Raw genomic sequence first — 25,296 nt, 5'->3', positions numbered from 1 at the left:
ATTTTGTACTTCTGTCGCAAAGTGAAAAATACGTCAGAAACAACACTTTTAATTTCACTTTTGTATGTCAATGTATTCGTATTTATGTTACAAGTGATACAATTTATTTGGAGGAATCATACAACAAAACTTGATAGGAATTAACAGAATTTTCTTGGCCACCAGCAACAAAGTACAGTATTCCCTGTCCCGCCTTATTCTCTGTTGGATGATTCCCGGTCACTTTTCCCACGATTAGTTCTCCTTGGAACAGCACTCGTCCAATGTTGAGGATCATTCTATAAACATTCGTTTGGTAACCCCCGATGATTACTTCTTTGCCAGCTGTAGTCGAAGGTAGTTCCCTATTAGTGACGTTTTCCCAAAAAAGAGAATTCGGGTTTGAACTACAAAGTATCTGAAAGCACACTGCTGAAACTTCATTTTATTTTGATATAACTACCTACTTTCATGCCGACGTCAGACGGGTGCACTTGATAATAAGGTAAGTTCATTGTGGTTTGACCTGGGTAAACATTGGTCACTATAAGACCCACGCCTGCCAAGTATGCTTGACCAATATAGGTGGGTTTGGTGTTTGCATCAAGTCCAGCTGGGAATGCGTCTTCAGGTATTTCGCCGGTATAATCTCGCCAGTAATAACCTAAAAATATAACGACGTCATACACATTTTAGATCTATCTTTTCACAAGACATCAGGTTCTAGTATTTTCGAAAATATTTTTTATTACTTACCTGGTGGTGATGGAAGTTTATTGTGACAACAACATTTTTGTGGATTCATCTTGTTTTTCTACAGCTGGTGAAAATACTGTGTTCAAATAATAAATTTTGCGTTCATTTATAGATGTCGATTGAGCCAAACCTATAAGATAATGCAATTTTTCGACTTATCTTGACATAATATGTGTTTTAAGATGCCGCAATGTAAACTTTAAAAAAGTTTATTAAAGTGAAGAAACAGGAAACCGCTCAGCCTCATTAGATAACAATGGGTTTTACCAATGATTTTTTTTACAAGAATAAAGTACGAATTACAAAATATTGAAACTAGATGGAATGTAACAATACATTGCTTGAAAACTAAGTAAGTATCTAAAAGGCATTTGAATATCAACGTAAAAAATGTAATTTGTCCATGTTTTGAAATAGAATTCCCAATTTAATAGGAGTAATATAATTAATCAATAACATCAGTTCATCCTATTTTCCAACTAATCTTTATATATGTATTGGGTTATATCTACAGATGACGCATTTTAAATTCAGTTTATATAACTGATAAGGGTTCATCATGTATCAGTGGGTCTTTCTGCGATTTGATAAGTGAAGCTGCTATAAATAAGAGCAAAATTTAATACCTGAACACAGTGCTTTTATCAACCATAGAGGTACAAGATGAATCCAGATAAATGTCGCCAATGTCATCATTGTTGTCATCAATGCCATCATCACGATCAGCACCCAATACCAACAGGTAAGTGAAAATTAAATTTTTCAATTGTATTTTATAAAATAAGTACCTACGTCGTTTAGGTTACTACTGGCGAGATTATACCGGCGAAATACCCGCAGACGCATTCCCAGGTGGACATGATCTAAGCAATAAACCCACCTACATTGGTCAAGCATATTTATCAGGTACTGGTTTGATACCGACAACTCTTTACCCCGGTCAAGCAGGTCTCAACTTACCCTGTGACTGGAAAGTGAACTACTCTGACGTCGGCATGAAAGTACGTAGTTTTACAAAAATAGAAAAAAAGTTTTATTAACAGTGTGGTTGCAGATACTTTGTACTCCAAACCCCAATTCTCTTTCTTGGGAAAACGCCACGTCTTCCGATCTACATGTGACTGCAGCTGGTAAGCAGTTAGTCATTGGGGGTTACCAAAGCCGTGGGTCGAGGATGCTGCTTAACGTTGGAAGAGTACCGCACCAGGGAGAACTACTAGTGGGAAAAGTGGTTGGGAGTGAACCAGGACAGGCAGTAATGTACTATGTTGGTAGCAACAAGGAAAATGCGATTAATTCGTACCAAGTTTTGGTACAGAAGTCCGACAAATAAATGCCGTCAGTTGTAACATTAATACCAATACAGTTCTTTATTTCTTGCAACTTGCATAACCTGTCCCGCTTGATGTGGTATTTTATAGTTCATTGATTTTTGTACATTGGGATTTTACATGGAAAAAGAGATCTACTTATTTTCGAGCAACACATTAAATACAAAAGTTTGTAAACATGAAACCACTGATAAGGATAAGTGTTCATCGGGAGACGAGAGGACCTTGCATTGGGTTTTTCAAAAATTATTTTAAGAAGTGCAAGATAAGTAAGTATGTTGTTTTTATTAGTTTATATTATCTTCATTTGTGTGCCATAAAAATTTTATACATAATTAGTTCAGTACGTAATGTATTGAATGATTTCTTAATAGCGATAATAAGACATTTATAAGTTATAGATAAATAAAAACAAAACCAATAAAAAAAATCCATTAAAGCATAACCAACTAAACAATAGAGAAGATGTACAAAATTCCTGCCTTCTGCATATAAGTGATCTCGTAGTGTTTCCAAATATTGATCATTTTTTTGTAAAAGTTAGTCATTAATACTACTGGCTAAGGTAAAACTGATTTTGGCAAATAACATACCTTCTAAGAAAAGAGAAGGTGGGTGGGCGGGGCTAGTACCTGCTAAGATAAGACTGATTTTGGCAAATGATTCTAGAGACTATAGAGCTTGAGATTCTAGCCATTCGAGAAATGTTAGATTCTAGAGATTCTAAATATTCTGAAGTTTTCGAATAATTCGAAGACTGAAGGTCCCGAAAATCCTGAACATCCCAAGAATTTCGGAGATTCTAGAAACTCCCAAGATTTCGGATAGGAGGCTAGAGAATCCAAAGAGTCTAAAGATTCTGAATATTTTGAAAACTGAAAATCCCAACAATTCTGAAGAATTTGAAGATTCTCATGTTTATGAATACTCTAAAGATTCCAGAGCTTCCATAAATTCCAAAAATTCCGAGGTTAGAAACTTCAGAAACTCTAAATATGCTAAAAACTCTATATCTTCTATCGATTTTAGACTTTCTGATGAATCTAGATTCTAAGTAATTTAAATTCTACAGCATATTGGAATCTAGCCATTCGGGAAATTTTAGATTCCAGAGATTCTAAAGATTCAGAAGTTTTCGAATAATTCGAAGACTGAAGGTCCCGAAAATTCTGAACATCCCAAGAATTTCGGAGATTCTAGAAACTCCCAAGATTTCGGATAGGAGGCTAGAGAATCCAAAGAGCCTAAAGAATCTGAATATTTTGAAAACTGAAAATCTCAACAATTCTGAATAATTTGAGGATTCCCATGATTATGAATATTCTAAAGATTCCAGAGATTCCACAAATTCCAAAAATTCCGAGGTTAGAAACTTCAGAAACTCTAAATATGCTAAAAACTCTATATCTTCTATCGATTTTAGACTTTCTGATGAATCTAGATTCTAAGTAATTTAAATTCTACAGCATATTGGATTCTAGCCATTCGGGAAATGTTAGATTCTAGAGATTCTAAAGATTCTGAAGTTTTCGAATAATTCGAAGACTGAAGGTCCCGAAAATTCTGAACATCCCAAGAATTTCGGAGATTCTAGAAACTCCCAAGATTTCGGATAGGAGGCTAGAGAATCCAAAGAGCTTAAAGATTCTGAATATTTTGGAAACTGAAAATCCCAACAATTCTGAAGAATTTGAAGATTCCCATGATTATGAATATTCTAAAGATTCCAGAGCTTCCATAAATTCCAAAAATTCCGAGGTTAGAAACTTCAGAAACTCTAAATATGCTAAAAACTCTATATCTGATTTTAGACTTTGTGATGAATCTAGATTCTAAGTAATTTAAATTCTACAGCATATTGGATTCTAGCCATTCGGGCAATGTTAGATTCTAGAGATTCTAAAGATTCTGAAGTTTTCGAATAGTTCGAAAATTGAAGGTCCAAAATAAGACTGATTTTGGCAAATGACATACCTTCCAAAAAAAGAGAGGGTGGGTGGGCGGGGCTAGTAGCTGCCAAGATACGACTGATTTTGGCAAATGAGATACCCTCTAACAAAAGAGAGGGTAGGTGGGCGGGGCTAGCATCTGCTAAAATCAGTTTTACCTTAGCAGCTACTAACTGGATAATTGTGATTGGTGTTTTATTAACGATGAGAATAATATTAGTCCTATTGTGAATGTGTCTAATAGCTTTCATTTGTGACAATGTTGTAAAAACGAAAAACAGTGTGCATTCGATTTAAAAACACTGGCGATATTAGAGACTATGTTGACTTTGTTTTTTTTTTAAAGCAAAATGCAAGAGTATTATTTCTGAAGGTTGTAATTTGTACATAAACAAAACGGAATCCGAGATTCATTCCAATCCCAAATACTTTTGGAATATTGTTAAAAACATGAAAAATAGTTGTGAGCTTCCGAATACCATGAAGTATAACGATAGTCATATTCTTGGGTATGAAACCATAGTAAACGCTTGTACCAATTACTTCCCTTCCGTTTATACGTAAAGGAGTGTCAGTGGCTACCATAATTATTCCTATAAAATTAATTCACTTATTGATATTAATAACGTACATACTACAGAAGATATTGTATCTAATGATCTGAACTCTTCCATCTATCTTTTTTTTTTATAATTATAGCGATTCTCTGATGGTACCACTTGGTAATATTTTTTCGGTCTCGGTTGGCTATGGAAGTCGGGCGCGTGTTGTATCAGTCTTTAATTCTGGTGATGAACATCACATTGAAAATTATCGCCCTGTTAATAGATTGTACGTCCCATCAAAACTTTTTGAAAATATTGTGTTCAAATTTGTATAAGAACGTACGTAATTCGCATATCTCAGCATGGTTTTTATTCTGAGAAAACAGAGGTGGGCGGCCGGGCTAGTACTTGCTCAGATAAGACTGATTTTGGCGAACATCATACCCTCTGAGAAAATAGAGGGCGGGTGGGCGCGGCTAGAAAATTTTAAAACCTCCGTATTTAGAATCTAAGATTCTCATAATAGACAGATCTTTGAACAATAAATTAAACTCATTTTCTATTTTTTAGAAAATTCTAACAATTTTGTCCGAAATGAAAAGAATTTCTTCCGAATTACGAATCTAAGTGTTATAAACCATGATAATTAAATCGTAACATAGACCATGATCGAAAACACTCGCTTTAAACAATCGAGGAAAATTTTAGAAACCCCATTTCCAACATTTTTGAGAAATTTTAGAGCTAACCAAATGGATGGAAGAAGAAGAGCAATCGTCATAGTTTTAGGTTGTTCAAAATTCCGAAATTCAGATTTAATTTTTAAAAAATTCGCAATTAAATCTAAAATAAAATAAGCCACATTTTTTAAAACCAGTGAACTGAAGAGAAGATTAGATTTTAATTTTTACAGTTCGTCTTTGCAAAATTATAGCTATGTAACTGCGCCTTAAAAATTTTTTTTTGCTTCATTAAAGGCATTTTAGTCCTCTGTTTTGAGAAGACCGACTCATTCGAATCAACAGAGAAATATAACAATAATAAAAAATTCATCACAATTAAGATCGAGGCGGGTGGGTGGGGAGTAATTTCTGTTTTTTTTTGATATATAGAATTTTCTTTCAAACAACAGGATAGTTAAACAAGTTTTCAGTTTCTTGTTGCCAAAAGAAGACTTCGTATATTAAGAAAAATGGTCAAAATATAAGCCCCGCCCACCCACCCCTTCCCAATTGTGATGAATATTTTATTCATCGTGCGCTGAATGGTGAATTTTAGTTGCAAAATTCTTCTGAACGAGAAATTACCATATGAAATTCATCACAATTGAGATTGGGGAGGGTGGGCGGGGCTTAATTTTGGTTTTTGTTTTAATATATAGAGTTTTCTTTCAACAACAGGTTAGTTAAACAAGTTTTCAGTTTCTTGTTGCCAAAAGAAGACTTCGTATATTAAGACAAATGGTCAAAATATAAGCCCCACCCACCCAACCCTTCTCAATTGTGATGAATATTTTATTCATCGTGCGCTGAAGGGCGGAGTTTAGTTGCAAAACCCTCATTTCTCAACAAAAAATTACCATATGAAATTCATCACAAATGAGGTTGGGGCGGGTGGGTGGGGTTTAATTTTGGTTTTTTCTTTAATATATAGAATTTTCTCTCAACAACAGGATAGTTACACATGTTTTCAGTTTCTTGTTGGGAAAAAAAGACTTCGTATATTAAGAGAAGAATGGACAAGATATAAGCCCCGCCCACCCACCCCTTCTCAATTGTGACGAATGTTTTATTCATTGTGAGTTGAAGGGCGGAGTTTAGTTGCAAAATCCCCATTTCTCAACAAGAAATTACCATATTAAACACATTAAATTTTTCTCCTATTTTGATCCTTTGATGTTGGGAGCTTTGTATTTCATAAAATTCGTCATGTGATATTTTAAGGTTACTACTGGCGCGATTATTTGGGCGAAATACATAAAGACGCATTCCCGGGTGGACATGATCGAAGCAATAAACACATCTATATTGGTCAAGCATATCTATCAGGCGTTGGTTTAATCCCGACATAATGTTCAAGCTCTTCCCTGCCCTGTTCGTTCACCAGATTTGTCACCAATCGAACATGTGTGGGATATCATGGGCACACGTCTAGGTAACTTGCAGCATCCCCCGAATAATTTAAATGACCTTCGTATGTGACTTCAGGAAGCTTGGGACGAGATCCCACAGGACACCATAAACCATCTTCTTTCAAGCATGCTTCGCCGAGTATATGAGTGCATTAGAAATCAAGGTGGACCCACACATTATTGAATAAATTTTTTATTTCACAAGATTTAGGCCTGTTGTTTTTTTAATCATGTATTTGGTTCGATTTAGTGCACATTTAGTGAAACTTTCAGTTTTATCAGTCAACTAATTCAAGGTGTTTGGATTTTTATGGAAATCAGTATGTATTGGGATTATATCTAGAGATGACGCATTTTAAAGTCAGTTATATAACTGATAAGGGTTCACCATGTGACACTGGGTCTTTCTAGTGCAATTTCAACTACTCGTGGGAAAAGCAGGAATGTTCTATGTTGGTAGTAACAAGAAAAATTCGACTATTTCGTACCAAATTTTGGTACATAATTCCTGAAAATAAATGTTGTCAGTTGTAACTTTAATAATAGTTCTTTATTTCGACGACTACTTGGATAACCTTTCCTGTTTAATAAAGAGATAAAATATACCTTTCTTGCGTAGCTTCAGCTATTTCCGTTCAGGCTTTGGTGTGTATACTTGTTTCTTGACAAAGTCGATTTGTGTGTTCACAACATTCGATGTTTTGGTAATTCATTATTATTTGTATAAATTTAAACAGAGCCACGGGACCGTTGCATGTCATCTGTTGACCAATCGCTGCAATACTGATTCCGTGATTATTCCATCTTAATCACACATGCAAAGGTTAGTGCAAAAATAGAAATAACTGGAATTTCCTAAATGCAACTCATATAAATGTGGGCAACATTTATCATTTAAACACTGCCTTTTTTACCAGCTGTAGAATTGTAGCAAGATGAATCAATGCAATTGTCATCATCATGATCATCATTCAGTGCCAGCAGGTAAGTGTCCAAAATATTGAACACATTGAAACTTTTAAGTTCGTTCGAAAATTCGTCAACTGATACTTTTAGGTTATTACTGGCGCGATTACACGGGCGAAATCCCTGAAGACGCATTCCCGGGTGGACTTGATTCAAACAGTAAACACACCTATATCGGTCAAGCATTTTTAGCAGGCGAAGGTGTCATTCCGACAACCCTTTACCCCGGTCAAACAGGCTTGAACTTACCTTGCAATTGGAAAGTGAATTACTCTGAAATTTCCATGAAAGTGAGTAGTTTTACAAAATAAAATAAAATTTGAGTAACGTGGTTCCAGATACTGTGTACTTCAAGCCGGAGTTCTCTTTCTTGGGAAAACACCACTAATAAGGAACTACCTTTGACTACAGCTGGCAAACGAGCAGTCATTGGGGGTCACCAACATCGCGGTAAGCTCAATGTTGGTCGAGTGTTGCACCAAGGAGAACTAATTGTGGGAAAAGTGCACTCGATTCAACCAGGGCAGGGAGAAATGTACTTTGTGAGTGGTGACAAGGAAATTTCTGTTAATTCGTATCAAGTTTTGGTGGAGAGTTCCTGCAAATAAATGTTATCACTATCAGTTGTATTATTTCCTTAAGATATTTTTGAATTGTTTGCTGCCACCATTTGATAACGAAGAGATTTCTGTAGACTTTTCAAAGCGTAGTTTGTGGTAAGTAGAACATTTGAAAATTTAGTCTTTTTAAACCGTTTCACTACAACGAAAACAGGAAAAAATAGTATTGTAATTCTGTGCCTTCAAATCGAAGAACCTTCCAACTATTGAATTCAAGATGACTCATTTTAAATTGAGTTTGTAAACATGAAATAACTGATAAGGTGATAAGTGTTCATCGGGTGACAAGCGGTCATTCCATTGGGTTTTTTAAAAATTATTTTAAGAAGTGCAAGATATTATCCGCTCACCATCTTTATATAATAGGGTTGGCCATGAAAATCTAGTGAGGTTGTTGGTATTCGATGCAGAAGAATAAAAATTCCCTGAACTTTTTTCGTTAGGTTATGTGTTATTAAAGGTTAAAAAATATGCCAGAAATTTAAACATTGTTGCCGATCTTCCAGTTTTCAGTAGTAGTGACCAAGTTAATGGTATCCATTTTTTAGAAAGCATAAAACTTTACGCTATTTAAAACAGTTATTCGGCTTTTTGTAAGTGTTATTTCTAGAGAGCGGATTTCTAGGTTTAATGCTTTTTGTGAAAAATGTAAGCACTTCAAAACTTTTTTATTTCTGTAACTATGATACAATTTGGAGTCATTTGACACTTTTTTTTTGTGATTAGAAAAATACTCCATAGATTTTATGACTTTAAATCCTTACTTCCGTTGAGAATGAATTAAAGCTTTTAACCAGATGTTCTTTTTCGGCATTTTGCGGCAAGACCGTTGAAGATTTTCTCGAAAAAAGGATTATTGTACCCAACTACCTATATTAAAATTTTTCTAATGGAAACTTTTAAGTAAATGAACCGTTTATTTCACAACCATCAGTCTATCGCATCTGTCGTAGTACAGTGTTATACGTGGTTCTCCCTTGTTACATGTTGAGTTATTTTTGGTAATATTACTAATATTTTAAAAGAATGCCGAAAGTAAAATCGACGCCGGATGAGTGGATAAGGGATTTTCCAGAATTAAAATTAGAAAACAACAAAATATTCTGCAGAGCTTGTGTGAAAACCGTAAGCCCACTATTTTTTTTATCTATTTTCCTTTGTTCATCCTGTATATGTACGTTGTTTTAGATTCAAAGTGATACAAAATATAACGTGACGCAACATGTCAGAACGACTCTTCATGTAGAAAGGAAGAAAATGTTTGAAGTTTCTAAAATTAAACAACAGACCATACATGAATCTGTTGCATCTACTTCCACAAAAGATGAGCAGTTTCAGTTTAATTTCGATTTATGTAAAATGATGATCCAGTCCAATATACCTTTAAAAAAATTGGAGAAATGCCCTCTTCAAGAATTCCTTGAAAAACACTGCAATCGACATATTCCGGTTGAAAGTACTCTCCGAAAAAATAATGTAGGCCCAGTGTTTCAGCAAGTTTACAACGAAATTAAACATTGCATTGGAGATAATTTATTTATGGTTCGCTGTCGATGAAACAACCGATAGTTGTGGAAGATACGTGGCAAGTTTAATTGTTGGAATCTTAAATGAAAATTTCCCTAGTCGAGGGTATGTAGTAAGTTTGAAAATGTTAGATAAAACAAATGGCAATACGATTACCAGATTTGTAAATGACAGTCTTACGTCCCTATTTTTGCCAAATGCTGTACCAGCGAATAAAATTTTATTGATGATCTCGGATGCAGCTCGTTATATGTTGAAAGCAGGGAATAATCTAAAAATATTGTACCCCAATTTAATTCACTCTACTTGCATTGCCCACGGTTTAAACAGAGTGGCTGAAGGAATACGTTTGCAGTTTCCTACTGTTAATAAATTAGTGGCAAATGGTAAAACGATTTTTGTTAAAACCCCACTAATAGTGCAACATTTTAAGGAAAAATTTCCAAACATACCATTGCCTCCAGAACCGATTATAACGAGGTGGGGAACATGGTTACAGGCCACATTTTATTATGACAAATATATCAAAGAATTTGAGGAAGTAGTTACGGAGTTTAGCGAAGATTCTTCTCAATCGATTAAAGATTGCATAAATATTTTGGAAAACAAAGATTTGCGACAAGATCTAGCTTTTCTAAGAAGCAATTATCAATTCGTATGTGAGGTAATAGAAAAGTTAGAAAAACCCAACATGTTGTTGGTAGATGCCATAAACTTAGTGAAAGAATTTAAACAACAAGCAAACGCACTAAGGGGTGATATTGGTACTAGAGTATCTCAAAAACTTGACGAAGTGTTAAATAAAAATACAGGTTTCGGTGTTCTTTCCGACGTTGCTCGTGTTTTACAAGGCCAGAAGTTGGAAAATTTGGAGTTAGATTCAACATTAGTTGCAAAATTCAAATTTGCGCCAACAACGAGTGTGGATGTTGAACGCACATTCTCCAATTTTAAACACATTTTAAATGATCGGCGAAAAAATTTTACAGTGGACAACTTGGAACATATTACAATCATAAATTGTTTTAAAGTAAACTAAAATACGTGTGTAAAATATAAAGTATAGGATTATTGTAATAATATTTTATCCAAAGTTCTAATAAGAAGTGTTCTTTGATTTGTAATATGATTATGTTTTTAATGCTTTTTTGCTTAAAATAAAACTTTTTTAACGAATGTGTTAAGCTTATTTAAACGCTTATTCTTAATTTTTTGTGCTTATAAATCCGCTCTCTAGTTATTTCATATGTAAGGGACAAACACTAAAATTTCAGTTAAACATTGTTTTTATATGAATGGAGGTTCAAGATACGAGTATTGTCGCATGCCACAATTAGCAACTCATCCTTAATTTTCAATCATCAGTTCGTTCTGCTCGCCCACTCTTCTTAGAAAAAGAAATTTCGCCCTTTGTGAACAGCCTATTTCCATATCTTCCAACTTCTCTTTTCACTTTTCAAAGATTACTAAAAGGGTTGGTAAAAGACAACAACCTTGCCCTAGTGTTTTGATGGGTTTAGCTCTTCTGAAACATTTTTCCGGCCTTAAATTGAATGATTTATCTATAAAGCTATTACTAGTACTTCCAAACGTTTATTATTAATAAGAACATTACTATGCGCCTTCTCCAGATTCATGAAGAGTTACAAAAAAATGAAAATGCTTAAAATTTGGTGCAAAGTAACAACGTGGATGATCTAACTAAAATTATACTTATTTTGTTGTGCGTCAGGTAGTTTTTCACCTTGGTAAATTTAGAACGAAAGATGCGTAAAAATATCATCCTCCGACAAGCTACAATTCACTTCATTTCCATTATTTCGCTATGAAAATCTGTATTATCACCGTCATTTTCAAATTCAGATTCTGAATCAGTTTCACCTAGCGAAATAATGGAAGGAGATATAGATTCGTACGAAAGATTTCCCATATTTTTTCCCAATCCGTCAAAATAAGTTTTTCACAATGTTTACAAAAATTTTGCCACATGCTTGGAGTACATTTAGAAAGCGCCTCAAGCCATAAATTCTCCACCATATTTTTTAATGAAGGTTGAGAATTTATATGCTTGTTGTAATAGTTCTTATAAAATCCCCACGCCATTTCAATTGGATTATATTGACAATGGTACGGAGGTAATCTAAGAACTTCATGGCCAGTTTCTCTTAATGTCTCGTCCACCAAATATCTTTTTTTTTTTCTAATCGTCACCTTAGAACTGGTTTGCCGCATATCCAGATCGCGTCCGAGGGATTTTCGCCTCTACTGTTTGGTGCAGATTTGCCGCATGTCGCACTTGGGCGAAGCGAAACATAGTTTAGATTCAGTGCTGATTTGCCGCATGTCCAAGCAGAAATCGATACAGTACCGTTATCCGTTTTTACGTACTTCCTTGCTGTTTTCCTTTTCAGCGTTAGGTATGGGGTTGGGAAAGAAATCGTATTCAACTTCATGCGCAGAACAATAAGAATAATGTGAAATAAATAAAAAAGAGACTTAACAATTTTGATGAATCTGAAATTAAAAAAAAGCAACTGTAATTTGTGCAACTTTTTTTCTGTTGTTATAGATGTTACAAATATTTTCGATTTTTTTTTTAAGAAAGATTGAGTTTCAAATTATTGGATTCGAAATTTTACAAATTAAAATTTCAAATAAATTTGTTGCTCGTTAAACAAATAATTTAATTTTTTACTTAACAATAACATTTTTATTTAATGATTTCTCGGAAATGATTGAACTCATTTTCTCTAAAATTTTAGTCAATAAAATTCATAATGCTGCATACCTGTATTCGTATTTGTGGAAATGATATTTCCACATTAATAATTACAGATAATAATAAATACATTTTTCAGAGATAATTAAGATTAAGATTTCTTAATCAACTTCACGCGCAGAACAAGTAATACGGCAAGGACTAATAATGTGAAATAAATGAAAAATTGAAACGATATTAGAAATCGCGTGGTGAAGTAGTTAACTAAGTATAACGAACAATGAATGTTAAGTTATTGATGTTTTGATTCGATTTTTTCTAAATATTTTTAAAATAAAGAGACTTATTTTTCTTTATTTTTATATAAAATCTACATTTGATAAAACGCATTGCAGTCATCCATTTTACCTAAAAATTGTAGAATCGAAATATTGCATTGTTAATTTCCAGTGTTAAATGGTGAATTGTGAACGAAATACGGAGTACCAAATTTAAATGTGTTTTACAGAAAGGAATTATTTTTACAAAGGATAATAAAATGATATTTTCTTTGCATTGGCGGAGTAAAGGCGGCTCGTTGACTCGCTGCAGTCCTACTAAAATTGCAGCTTAATATGTAATTTTTTTATATAAAATATTCAAACTGATAAAGAACACTCGGGTAAAAATAGGTTGTTGTCTCAAACAATTAGATTCCAGTATTTTATTACATTACGTGGATATTGACTACAAGTAGCTATTGTCGGGCAACCAGAGAAAATTAGCAGTGATACTGTTTAAAACTGTAAATGCAGTATATTTGGATTTGGAAATAAATCATTCGTTTCCACAGCGCTGGATTATATATGAGGCGCATGAGGCGCGCGCCTCAGGGCCCGGGGAGACAAGGGCCCGACAGCAAGCGAACAACAATAACATAAGTTCAAATTAATGCTTAATAATTTAGGTTCGCTAATTCATTATTTTAGGTTGTTTTTGGTTTTTGTTGAGAGGTTTGTGTTTATTTTATATTACAGGAAAGACAGGAAATATTTTTTTGTTGTTTTTATGAAAAATATATTTTATTCTGATATTATATTTAGTTTGTTGTTTTTTACACGTAAGTCATGTTAAAAAATTTGACAACAATCGACCCAGTAGTTTCGGAGATCATCTGTCTAATAAAAATCCGTGACGGCAGATAGACAGACAGACAGACGGGCAAGAGAGACCTATTTCTTCGTATTCTAGGGGTTATGAAAGGTCGAGAAAACGTAAGAGTAGAGAGTCGATCGACGGACAATACTTCTTTCGCTTACGCTCGGAAAGTAAAAATTAAAACTAATAATGTCAAGATGAAAGGGGCCAGGGGCCCAGTATTTTTTGCGCCTCAGGCCCGAAGATTCTTTGATCCGGCCCTGCGTTTCCATGTCTTATGTATCAAAGACAATTATGTTGACTGCAACCCAAATCTATTTGATTACCCCTAACTCCATAATATCTAGTACTTAATGTAGTTATACGCTTTTCAGTTGAAAATGAAAGAATTATTTGTACTGGTAGTTGTAAACAATTGTATAAATATTTCCGTTGGATTCCTTTGCGAACTCTTTGTCCATTATTATTTATGATACTATGGTATGATCCCAAACTGTTTAGGAGAAGAAAGGGAGACTGTGGTGTGCACACGTAAACTTGTCCTATTTCTTTCCAATACATTAGCTCTATGTATTAGCTCTCTGTCTATCATCTCCTACGTGCGCTTATCATAGACTCCTTTTTTCTAAAAAGTATGCAGTATTTCCCGCGCAAACCAGCAGTCAGATCTCTAGATTGCCTGGCCTCGTGATTTGTCACGTATTTTTAATTAACATACAGTTTTCTAAATTTGCTGAAGTACTACTAGACTACAAAAATAAATATACGGGTAAATTATATTCTCAAATTATAACTCCGAATTAAACATGCAATGTGAAAAGTTTAATGCCGTGAACCCTACTAAGTATAAATTAAACGTCATTGTTTGCTAACTACATAATTGATTTAACTTATTATTTTAATAAGGTAAGATATTAAACTAGACAGAGACTTGAATACTTTTTTTTACTAATTTTAATAATTCTTGTAAATGAGTAGATATTTAATAATAAAGCAATACATATTATTATACGCAAAAAATGTATTTGCATGCTTTTGCATAAACTTCCTGCACTTTTAATTTATGAACAGTATTTTGGACGATGCCCAATTAATTGATAAATAATAGTATGTTGATGTAAAAAGAGTATCATTACATTACTTCAAATTCTTTTAACTTTCTTTATGTAGTATATCCTGTTTCCAAAATCTCAAGAAATTAGGGTTATGGTAATTCAATTCAATCTGGGTGCTTAGGGTAAAAACTCAATAAACAACAAATGAAAAAGTATGTTATTTTTTAAAATTTATATAACATTTATTGCTGTAAAAGTTGGAGATGACGTTATATGATGGGGAGGATGATTACAAATGTTGGTCAGCGTTTTATCAACCGGAAACGAGAGACCTATGTTTTCGTATTATAGGAGTCATGAAACGTTCAGAAGCCATAAAAGTAGCCAGTCGCCCGATGAACTTGATTACAATACTTCCTTAGCTTACGCTCGAGACATAAAAAAAATAAACAATAACATTTGGATTTAATAGCTTTTGATATCTGGTATACCTAAACAGTGAGTGAATTTTATGCGGCTATTATTACCATTACATATAACCATCCACTTAAATTAATTGGTAAAAAAATGTACCCATAAATAAGTTATTGTAAAGTTATTTTTATTTACACGCGTATAATTGCACAACAATAATTGTTAGACAAATAGAATGATAAAGAAAGGCAATGTCATATTAAAAAACAAATTACTCGTTTCGATGTAAGGTACCTTATATAAGTTAACAACATACATCTATTTAATTATTATAGGTAAAATTCTAATACGGAATTTATTCTTGAAGTAAGTCGTAAATTGTAAATAGCTATAAATTCGGAAATAATTCTTTTTAAAAGATACAAGTCAAAAATGTATTAGGCATGATTGTCAAGAAACATTCCAATTCTGTTTCAAATTTGCAAGCATTTTATGTCAAAAGCTGATTTTTGTAAACGTTCCAGTCATAAATTATGAATGTTTAGGTGGATTTCGCTGCGAAATTTTAATTTTCATATTACTTTTACAACATTTTAATTTAAAAAATTAAAAATGTATCTATTATTTGTGATTATTGATGTAGAAATATCGTTTCTACAAATAAGAATACTACAAAAAATTGTGAACTCTTTTACTGGTATGCAGCGTTATAAATCTTGTTCACTAAAACTTTAGAGAAAATAAGTTCAATCATTCCCGAGAAAAAATTAAAGAAAAATGTTACTGTTTAGTAAAAAATTAAATTATTTGTTTATCGAACAACAAATCTATTTGAAATTTTAATTTGTAAAATTTCGAATCTAATAATTTGAAAATATTTGTAACATCTATAACAGAAAAAGAGTTGCACAAATTACAGTTGCTTTTTTTTAATTTCAGATTCATCAAAATTGTTAAGTCTCTTTTTTATTTATTTCACATTATTCTTATTGTTCTGCGCATGAAGTTGAATACGATTTCTTTCCCAACCCCATACCTAACGCTGAAAAGGAAAACAGCAAGGAAGTACGTAAAAACGGATAACGGTACTGTATCGACTTCTGCTTGGACATGCGGCAAATCAGCACTGAATCTAAACTATGTTTCGCTTCGCCCAAGTGCGACATGCGGCAAATCTGCACCAAACAGTAGAGGCGAAAATCCCTCGGACGCGATCTGGATATGCGGCAAACCAGTTTTAAGGTGACGTAATGTTTCTGAAGGGTTTAATTAAATCCCATAACTGTTTCTTCGAGAATTTTTTGTCAAATTCAGCACTGTGTTTAAAGAGGCATTCCTGCATTTCACATTTTTTACTAGAAAAAGTGGGTGGTTTATCCAAATGAACCGAATGATACGGTGCATTGTCTAAAACAACCACACATTTATGGTTCAACTTTGCCAAAGCAGGAATGAGCTGATTAACCACCCAATTTTGAAAAAGTGTCCCGTCCATCGTTTTATGATAGTCCTTATCGTTATTTTTTGAATTAAAAAAATTGTTACAACCATCCAAGAACCCCATTGAACAACCCGCGTGGAGAATAGTAAATCTTGATCCTTCACTTTTAATTTTGGTGGGACTGCTTTTTAGATTAGTATCGTGCACCCAACGACGAATAGATGAACCATTTTGATAGATCCATGTTTCATCCAAATACACGAAAGTCAAATTTTCACATGAATTTAGAAACTGTAAATATGTTCTCAAAAAAGTAATTTTGGCTGCAACGACATGATTTTGTTCACATACTTAGAATTTTGGACCATTTACTTCTCTGTGTTTATAACCCATTGACTTAAGAATTTTGTGTAATGTGGTTTGCCCCCTTTAAATTCCAACTGTTCCCTAGAATATGCCAAAACTGTATCTACAGTGAAATATTCGTTTTTTTCATTAAGTTGCCAAATTTGTCGTTGCAGGTCTTTCCGAAACATATAATTTGTAAATAAATCCGTTGGTTTTCGCTTGCCAGATAGTGATGTTTTGAAATTTTGGTCCCCTGTTGATAAAATTTTCGCCACAGCTGATGTTCCCACCTATGAGAAAAAAAATTAAAAAATATTTGCAGCGTATTTTTACATTACAGAAAATATGTTCGAGACCCTCATAGTTACTTCTTCGAAAGAAAGATCGGGTCTGTCTTTTCGAAACTGCAAAAAACATCTTTTTATGGCAATTTTTTGTTGTAGTAAAACTATTTCAGGCATTTTCTTTTTAAATAATGTCGCAATGATCTGTGAATCTATGCTGACAAAATTTAAAAAATAATTTTCAACAATGGATTAATAAAACAAGTTTCGAAATCCCTTGATTATCACTTATCAGTAATACACAGAAATAAAGATTAGGTAGATCAGTCCCTATTAGCTTTTGGTTATTCCATGTCATTAGTCACAACCTCTAAAGATTAGTTGGAAAGTACACATTAACTGGAATTGTTAAGTGAAGCTGCTATAAATAAGAGCAACATTTATTACCTGAACATAGTACTTTTACCAGATACAGAAGTGCGGCAAGATGAACCCAGACAAATCTCATCATCATCATCATCATCATCATCCCGGTCATCAATCAGGACCAGCAGGTAAGTAACAAAAACATCAACTACAATTTTTGAATGTTCCAAAAAATTAAACACATTCAATTTTTCCGTCAGTTTGATACAGCGATGTTGGTAATTTTGTGATATTTTAAGGTTACTACTGGCGCGATTACACGGGCGAAATACCTGAAGACGCGTTTCCGGGTGGACACGACTCAAACAGTAAACCCACCTACATCGGTCAAGCATTTCTAGCAGGCGAGGGCGTCATACCGACAACTCTTTACCCCGGTCAGGCAGGTTTGAACTTACCCTGTAACTGGAAAGTGAATGAATTACTCTGATATCTCCATGAAGGTACGTAGTTCTACAAAAATGAACTAAAATTTAAGCAAGGTGGTTCCAGATACTTTGTACTTCAAACCGCAATTCTCTTTCTTGGGAAAACACCACAAGTCAGGAACTACTTTCAACTACAACTGGCAGAGCAGTCATTGGGGGTCATCAACGCCATGGTAAGCTCTACGTTGGACGAGTGATGCACCAAGGAGAACTACTCGTGGGAAAAATACACTCGAGCGAACCGAAGCTGGGAACAATGTACTATGTTGGCAGCAACAAGGAAAATGCGATTATTTCGTACCAAGTTTTGGTGCAGAACTCCTGCAAATAAATGTTATCAGTTATTACTATCAGTTGTATTTGTTGCATACAATATTTTTGAATTGTTTGTCGTCACCATGTGATAAATAATCCCTTGTAAAATGTTCATTATGGACCGGACAACCATTTTCTTGAAACCATCTCATCAGTTCCCAAATCATTAATATTTGGTAGTGCACTTTCTTTCGGTAGATTTAAATAATGATTGTCATTTAATTGATTCCGAACAAAATATTAGTCAGTGATATTATGAATTTATTTAATTTTATGTTGTAACATTAATACAAATACAATGATATATATGAGTAATTTTATTGAAGTTGTTATTCTTAGTATGACCGAAAACAAAAATGCATCATTGAGAAAAAAGGGACAAAATTTCCGGTATCCACTCAGGTTCACGATATTTTAATATGCAACCAAATTTCTCTGCATATAATTCCGACCTTTAGTTATCACTCTCAGTTGTAAAATCTATTCTACGGTAGAACAATAGGGAACTTTACTTCAAAAGCAACCAGTAATACACTGCAATAGTACGTAAAGTTAATATCATTACTTAAACCAAGTTGATTATCCCGAGCTTTTAACTAAAACCGAAAATAAATTTACTGTAAAAATTACTAATAACTTAATTATGTTAATATACCATAGAACATATTTCAACCCATATATTTAATTAATGTAAAACACAATTAAATATTTACAATTCCATTTTCAAATCTACAATCCTTCAAATCATGGTGTGGCTTGGTAAATCAAAACCTCATAGGAACTAACTTCATACTCCTTATCACCATGTATAAAGTACAACTTTGCTTTCTCCGCTTGAAACCCCAACACCTTTCCAACTACAAGCTCCCCCTGGAACATAGCTCTTCCGATGTTAATCATTTTTCCATCTTCGAAACCTCCGATCACCAGGTGCTTTCCAATTGTACTGGAATGCAGAGTGGTACTTTCGGCTCTCTTCCATTGAAAGCAAGTTGCATTAGGGCTACATAGTACCTACAGGAAATTCTTTGTAGTTTTATGGTACTTGTTTAAAATATGTCAGACTTGCCTTCACACCTATTTCAGACGTATTTGATCCGCTGTAAGGTAATTTAATCCCACTTATTCCTGGATATATAGTTCCTGTTAGCAAACCAGCTTTAGAGTAGAAACCTTGCCCGATGTAGGTAGTTCTGTTGGTAACGTCGTGCCCACCGGGTACAGCATCACGTGGTACTATTCCAAGATAGTCCCTCCAATAATAATCTGAATCATGTGACTATTATATCTCGTATTAAAAAAAATCTCTTACCTATAGGAGGGACTTCATCACTTCTACTACATTGCGAACAAACATGCTGTGGTTCCGTATTATTAGTCGTACGAGTAATCCTACGACCTATTTTTGTATGATTTTTATTTTTTATTAATAAATAAGTCGTTTTTAGTAATAATAAGACTTACTTGGAACGTGTGCGCTGTCCATATCGTTCCCCATTACACACAACTCTATCAGTACTCAACGCTCTAGATATTTGTCTATTTTATTAGTGCTCTCGAATCTTATCTGTATAACATATAGAACAAACAGTCTGTGACAAAAATCGGTAAATTACCCACAATGTAGACATTTATTTTACAAGTACGGAAAAAGTTGTGTGTTATTACTTCCCGAACGTAAGTAAAAGAAGTATTGTAATCGAGTCCATAGCCGACTCTCTACTTTTACGTTTTCACGACCTTTCATGACCCCTTTCATGACCACTAGAGTAGAAAAAATAGGTATGTCTGTCCCAGATTTTGGGCCGATATTTTAATCATCCCCTCCAAAAATGATGACGTCAGCTCAAAATTTTGCCGAATAAATCTCGCAAAATATGAGTCTATACTTGCGATTTATCACTGCATTATTATTTTTTAGATTGGCTTATTACATGGTGTCTCAAAAAAATTAATCTCTGAGTGAATTTATTTTATTGATTAAATCGAGAATTGCAAAACTGAATACTTTGAAATCTTGCAAACGTTTTAAAGTTATTATATTAAGCAAGGTAAATTACTAATCAAAATATATCTATAATATAAAAAAATTCGAAAATGGGTGGGTGGGCGGGGCTAAGTTTAACTTTCTCCTGCAGAGACGTTCATAAGCAAGCAATAATACCGCCCACCCACTCCCTCTTCATTCCAGTAATTACTCTTAATATTGTTCAGTTATTTACCAAAATCAATCTTACCTTAACAAACCTTCTATTTTTCTTAGAGGGTATGTCGTTTGCCAGAAAAAGTCTTATCTTAGCAAGTATTAGCCCCGCCCACCCACCCTTTATTTTCTTAGAGAGTATGTCATTTGCCAAAATCAATCTTATCACTGTTCTCATTCTGGTGATTTTATCTCTCTTCAATTGAGATCCGCTTTTTATTCGGAGTAGTAAAAATGAATCACTGAAATGGAGGCCGGGTGGGTGGGCGGGGTGAATTATATGTTTTTTTGTAAAGTGAGAATGAGAACTAATAGAATGTAGACTGTTAAAAAAAATCGTTAATCGTAATTTTTTTGTTGTCCTACTTAATATAACATTTATTTCGTATTTCTGAAGAAAACAATTAGAGAACGGATGGGTGGGCGGGGGGTTTTACTTTCTGAGACAGAATCGTTTATAAGCAAGCAATGGTACCGCCCACCCACCCTCTCTTCATTCCAGTCATTACTCTCAATATTGTTCAGTTATTTACCAAAATCAATCTTATCTTAACAAGTACTAACCCCGCCCACCCACCCTCTATTTTGTGAATGGGTATGTCGTTTGCCAAAATCAGTCTTATCTTAGCAAGTATTATCACCGCCCACCGACCCTTTATTTTCTTAGAGGGTATGTTATTTGCCAAAATGAATCTTATCACTGTTCTCATTCTACCGATTTTATCTCTCTTCAATTGAGATCCACTTTTCATTCAGAGTAGACAAAATGAACCACTGAAATGGAGGCCGGGTGGGTGGGCGGGGTGAATTAAATGGTCTTTTGTAAAGTGAAAATGGGAACTAATGGAACGCAAGCTGTTAAAAACAAGCGTTAATCGTAATTTTTTGTTGTCCTACTTATTTGATATAACATTTATTTCTTATTTCTGAAGAAAACAATTAGGGAACGGGTGGGTGGGCGGGGATAAGTTTAACTTTCTCATATAGGATTATTTATAAGCAAGCAATAGTACCGCTCACCCACCCCCTCTTCATTTCAGTGATCACTCTTAATACTGTTCGGTCATTTACCACAGTCAATCTTATCTTAACAAATATTAGCCCCGCCCACCCGCCCTCTATTTTATTAGAAGCTATGTCGTTTTCCAGAATCCGTCTTATCTTAGCAAGTATTAGCCCCTCCCACCCACCCGTTATTTTCTTAGGGGGTATGCCAGTTACCAAAATCAATCTTATCACTGTTCTCATTCTACCGATTTTATCTCTCTTCAGTTGAGATCCACCTTTCATTCGGACTAGACAAAATGAACCACTGAAATGGAGGCAGGGTGGTTGGGCGGGGTGAATTAAATTTTCTTTTGTAAAGTTAAAATGGGAACTAATAGGACGTAGGCTGTTAAAAAGAACCGTTAATCGTAATTTTTTGTTGTCCTACTTATTTGCTATAACATTTATTTCTTATTTCAGAAGAAAACAATTAGAGAACGGGTGGATGGGCGGGGATAAGTTTAAATTTTTCATACAGAATCGTTTATATGCAAGCAATAGTACCGCTGACCCACCCCCTCTTCATTTCAGTGATTACTCTTAATACTGTTCGGTCATTTACCACAATCAATCTTATCTTAACAAATATTAGCCCCGCCCACCCGCCCTCTATTTTATTAGAAGCTATGTCGTTTTCCAGAATCCGTTTTATCTTAGCAAGTATTAGCCCCTCCCACCCACCCGTTATTTTCTTAGGGGGTATGTGATTTGCCAAAATCAATCTTATTACTCTTCTCATTCTGGCGATTTTATCGCTCTTCAATTGAGATCCACTTTTCATTCGGACTAGACAAAATAAATCACTGAAATGAAGGCCGGGTGGGTGGGCGGGGTGAATTAAATGTTCTTTTGTAAAGTGAAAATGAGAACTAATAGAACGTAAGCTGTTAAAAAGAAGCGTTAATCGTATTTTTTTGGTGTCCTACTTATTTGCTATAACATTTATTTCTTATTTCAGAAGAAAAGAATTAGAGAACGGGTGGGTGGGTGGGGATAAGTTCAACTTTCTCATATAGAATCGTTTATAAGCAAGCAATAGTACCGCTGACCCACCCCCTCTTCATTTCAGTGATTACTCTTAATACTGTTCGATCATTTACCACAGTCAATCTTATCTTAACAAGTATTAGCCCCGCCCATCCGTCCTCTATTTTGTTAGAGGCTATGTCGTTTGCCAGAATCAGTCTTATCTTAGCAAGTATTAGCCCGTCCCACCCACCGGTTATTTTCTTAAGGGGTCTGCCATTTAGCAAAATCAATCTTATCACTGTTCTCAATCTACCGATATTATCTCTCTTCAATTGAGATCCACCCTTCATTCGGACTAGACAAAATGAAACACTGAAATGGTTGGGGTGAATTATATGTTCTTTTGCAAAGTGAGACTGGAAACTAATAAAACATAGCCTGTTAAAAAGAGGCGTGAATTGTTTTTTTTTTGTTGTCCTACTTATTTGATATAACATTTATTTCTTATTTCTGCAGAAAACAATTAGGGAACGGGTGGGTGGGCGGGGATAAGTTTAACTTTCTCATATAGGATTGTTTATAAGCAAGCAATAGTTCCGCTCACCCACCTCCTCTTCATTCCAGTCATTACTCTTAATACTGTTCGGTCAGTTACCACAATCAATCTTATCTTAACAAATACTAGCCCCGCCCACCCGTCCTCTATTTTATTAGAGGTTATGTGGTTTGCCAGAATCAGTCTTATTTTAGCAAGTATTAGCCCCTCCCACCCACCCGTTATTTTCTTAGGGGGTACGCCAGTTACCAAAATCAATCTTATCACTGTTCCGATTCTACCGATTTTATCTCTCTTCAGTTGAGATCCGCCTTTCATTCGGTCTAGACAAAATGAATCACTGAAATGGAGTCCGGGTGGGTGGGCGGGGTGAATTAAATGTTCTTTTGTAAAGTGAAAATGGGAACTAATAGAACGTATGCTGTTAAAAAGAAGCGTTAATAGTAATTTTTTTGTTGTCCCACTTATGGGCTATAACATTTGTTTATTATTTCTGAAGAAAAGAATTAGAGAACGGGTGGGTGGGTGGGGATAACTTTAACTTTTTCATACAGAATCGTTTATATGCAAGCAATAGTCCCGCCCACCCACCCCCGCTTCATTCCAGTGATTACTCTCAATACTGTTCAGTTATTTCATCAATCTGATTTTAACAAAATACTGAATATGTCCACCGGCCCTCTACTTTCTTAGGGGGTATGTAATTAGCCACAATCTGTTTTATCTTAGCAAGTACTACACTGCACCCAATCCAAGTTCATATACGTATTCTTGCAAAAATGTTGATCAGTTAATCACAAAATTGTGTACAGAAAAAACTCAACTCGAACTTTCGGTGCGAGGGAAGTTCTGTCGAAACAACTTTCAACCAATTTTTAATCATTTTCGTTATTAGGATAAAAATACACAACTATCTTTTTCATAACTTTGTGAAAAATAACTGAATCGTTTAAAAATTAAAGTATATGTAAATTTAAGTTCACAAGGTTGCCGCCTTGGACCTGTTCCTTTTTCGTCTTATTTGAATGATATTATTGCTTCTATTTTTAAACCTGTAGAAATAGTGTCGGAGTAATTTCGTATTAATTCGCGTTCACGAAGTTATTATGTGTTATCATTATCAGTAATTGACTCACAAAAGATTAGATAGAAAATTTCATTAGGTACTATATTGTAGGTTAAACTGTCATCCCCAGTTGTAGTGGTATTACAAGATGAATCAGCTTAAAAATCACCATCAAAAGAAACGTCACTCACCAGCAGGTAAACACCCAAAAAATAATTAATTTGTTGTAATCTTATACCCAAACATTTTTAGATTATTACTGGCGCGATTACACCGGAGAAATCCCTGACGACGCACTCCCAGGCGGACACGACATAAACAAAAAAGCCACTTTCATCGGTCAAGCATTTTTATCGAACGGTGGAATCGTGCCTGGAACCATTTACCCCGGTCAACCCGGCATGAGATTGCCCTTTGGCTGGAACGCGAATTTCTCTGACGCCGGCATGAAAGTACGTACTTTGCTGCGTTAAACTCAGATCTAACGTTATAGTTGCAGATACTTTGCAGTTCAAACTGGAACTGTTTTTCTTGGGAAAACGCCAACAGCACTAATCTACACATGACCACAATTGGCAAACAATTAGTGATAGGGGGGTGCGAAAACGGTGGTAGTATCGTCAACCTTGGACGGGTGATGCACCAAGGCGAACTCATCGTGGGAAAAGTACTGGGGTACCAAGCAGGAAACGCGAAAATGTTCTACGTTTGTGGCGACAAAGAACACGGGGTCACTTCGTATCAGGTTTTAGTGTATTATCCTAGCAAATAGATTTTATTTTCATTTAAACAGTCGTATTTTATCTCTGTTTTCTTTTTATAACCCAGCGATTTGTTGTGATACGGCCTATTTATGGCTTCTCGATAAATTCTTAAACAGACAACAAAAACATATTAAATCATGAGGGAACGTCAGAGGGTATTTAAATGCGTTAACACCTCTGGACATCCAACTTAAATGCCATCAAAAATCTGCAAGATGACATCGTCGGCGCTTTTAATGTTCACCAGATGTTGCCGACTTGAACTCTAATTTTCTTTGATATTTAATATCTGTTGCATTTTAGGCGTGACACCAGACCTA

At 34.6% G+C, this 25,296-nt stretch overlaps 5 protein-coding genes and 1 long non-coding RNA gene across 6 annotated transcripts; 3 read left to right on the top strand and 3 right to left on the bottom strand.

Moving 5' to 3' along the window:
* Positions 1 to 46: 46 nt before the first annotated feature.
* LOC135137293 (uncharacterized) lies at positions 47 to 867 on the bottom strand. Its single transcript, XM_064066918.1, has 3 exons — positions 736 to 867; positions 447 to 643; positions 47 to 397 (listed from the first exon to the last, which is right to left on the bottom strand). The coding sequence occupies exons 1-3, from the start codon at positions 782 to 784 to the stop codon at positions 104 to 106; spliced, it is 540 nt and encodes a 179-aa protein (XP_063922988.1). The 5' UTR covers positions 785 to 867; the 3' UTR covers positions 47 to 103.
* Positions 868 to 1,320: 453 nt separating this feature from the next.
* Positions 1,321 to 2,096, top strand: LOC135137258 (uncharacterized). The gene is made up of 3 exons (XM_064066874.1): positions 1,321 to 1,477; positions 1,537 to 1,736; positions 1,790 to 2,096. Exons 1-3 carry the CDS (start codon positions 1,399 to 1,401, stop codon positions 2,066 to 2,068), a joined length of 558 nt encoding a protein of 185 aa, XP_063922944.1. The 5' UTR covers positions 1,321 to 1,398; the 3' UTR covers positions 2,069 to 2,096.
* Positions 2,097 to 6,342: 4,246 nt separating this feature from the next.
* LOC135137275 (uncharacterized) lies at positions 6,343 to 7,489 on the bottom strand. Its single transcript, XR_010281796.1, has 3 exons — positions 7,298 to 7,489; positions 6,509 to 7,199; positions 6,343 to 6,465 (listed from the first exon to the last, which is right to left on the bottom strand). It is a non-coding gene; the product is annotated as an uncharacterized LOC135137275 (long non-coding RNA).
* Positions 7,490 to 7,518: 29 nt separating this feature from the next.
* On the top strand, positions 7,519 to 8,278 carry LOC135137267 (uncharacterized). Its single transcript, XM_064066887.1, has 3 exons — positions 7,519 to 7,675; positions 7,748 to 7,947; positions 7,996 to 8,278. The coding sequence occupies exons 1-3, from the start codon at positions 7,627 to 7,629 to the stop codon at positions 8,263 to 8,265; spliced, it is 519 nt and encodes a 172-aa protein (XP_063922957.1). The 5' UTR covers positions 7,519 to 7,626; the 3' UTR covers positions 8,266 to 8,278.
* Positions 8,279 to 19,033: 10,755 nt separating this feature from the next.
* On the bottom strand, positions 19,034 to 19,935 carry LOC135137321 (uncharacterized). The gene is made up of 4 exons (XM_064066948.1): positions 19,836 to 19,935; positions 19,684 to 19,770; positions 19,441 to 19,637; positions 19,034 to 19,385 (listed from the first exon to the last, which is right to left on the bottom strand). The coding sequence occupies exons 1-4, from the start codon at positions 19,867 to 19,869 to the stop codon at positions 19,116 to 19,118; spliced, it is 588 nt and encodes a 195-aa protein (XP_063923018.1). The 5' UTR covers positions 19,870 to 19,935; the 3' UTR covers positions 19,034 to 19,115.
* LOC135137329 (uncharacterized) lies at positions 19,932 to 25,002 on the top strand. Its single transcript, XM_064066955.1, has 4 exons — positions 19,932 to 20,048; positions 24,324 to 24,409; positions 24,465 to 24,664; positions 24,712 to 25,002. The coding sequence occupies exons 2-4, from the start codon at positions 24,361 to 24,363 to the stop codon at positions 24,982 to 24,984; spliced, it is 522 nt and encodes a 173-aa protein (XP_063923025.1). The 5' UTR covers positions 19,932 to 20,048; positions 24,324 to 24,360; the 3' UTR covers positions 24,985 to 25,002.
* The last annotated feature ends 294 nt before the right edge of the window (positions 25,003 to 25,296 follow it).

The sequence above is a fragment of the Zophobas morio genome, unplaced genomic scaffold (genome assembly GCF_036711695.1).
Source record: "Zophobas morio isolate AGI-343-1 ecotype UQ-CSIRO unplaced genomic scaffold, CSIRO_AGI_Zmor_V1 ptg000004l, whole genome shotgun sequence".
NCBI classification, from domain to species: domain Eukaryota; kingdom Metazoa; phylum Arthropoda; class Insecta; order Coleoptera; family Tenebrionidae; genus Zophobas; species Zophobas morio.
This window is presented reverse-complemented; position numbering and strand designations above follow the sequence as displayed.

Bases quoted from the DNA above. Each gene is read 5' to 3' on its own strand.
- LOC135137293 (XM_064066918.1), bottom strand. From the start codon at position 784: ATGAATCCACAAAAATGTTGTTGTCACAATAAACTTCCATCACCACCA. The intron at 644-735 runs GTAAGTAATAAA...TTATATTTTTAG, and splicing joins TAAACTTCCATCACCACCAG to GTTATTACTGGCGAGATTAT. The intron at 398-446 runs GTAGGTAGTTAT...GTGTGCTTTCAG, and splicing joins CGTCTGACGTCGGCATGAAA to ATACTTTGTAGTTCAAACCC.
- LOC135137258 (XM_064066874.1), top strand. From the start codon at position 1,399: ATGAATCCAGATAAATGTCGCCAATGTCATCATTGTTGTCATCAATGC. The intron at 1,478-1,536 runs GTAAGTGAAAAT...TACGTCGTTTAG, and splicing joins TCAGCACCCAATACCAACAG to GTTACTACTGGCGAGATTAT. The intron at 1,737-1,789 runs GTACGTAGTTTT...GTGTGGTTGCAG, and splicing joins ACTCTGACGTCGGCATGAAA to ATACTTTGTACTCCAAACCC.
- LOC135137267 (XM_064066887.1), top strand. From the start codon at position 7,627: ATGAATCAATGCAATTGTCATCATCATGATCATCATTCAGTGCCAGCA. The intron at 7,676-7,747 runs GTAAGTGTCCAA...TGATACTTTTAG, and splicing joins TCATCATTCAGTGCCAGCAG to GTTATTACTGGCGCGATTAC. The intron at 7,948-7,995 runs GTGAGTAGTTTT...ACGTGGTTCCAG, and splicing joins ACTCTGAAATTTCCATGAAA to ATACTGTGTACTTCAAGCCG.
- LOC135137321 (XM_064066948.1), bottom strand. From the start codon at position 19,869: ATGGGGAACGATATGGACAGCGCACACGTTCCAA. The intron at 19,771-19,835 runs GTAAGTCTTATT...ATACAAAAATAG, and splicing joins GGACAGCGCACACGTTCCAA to GTCGTAGGATTACTCGTACG. The intron at 19,386-19,440 runs GCAAGTCTGACA...AATTTCCTGTAG, and splicing joins CGTCTGAAATAGGTGTGAAG to GTACTATGTAGCCCTAATGC.
- LOC135137329 (XM_064066955.1), top strand. From the start codon at position 24,361: ATGAATCAGCTTAAAAATCACCATCAAAAGAAACGTCACTCACCAGCA. The intron at 24,410-24,464 runs GTAAACACCCAA...AAACATTTTTAG, and splicing joins GAAACGTCACTCACCAGCAG to ATTATTACTGGCGCGATTAC. The intron at 24,665-24,711 runs GTACGTACTTTG...TTATAGTTGCAG, and splicing joins TCTCTGACGCCGGCATGAAA to ATACTTTGCAGTTCAAACTG.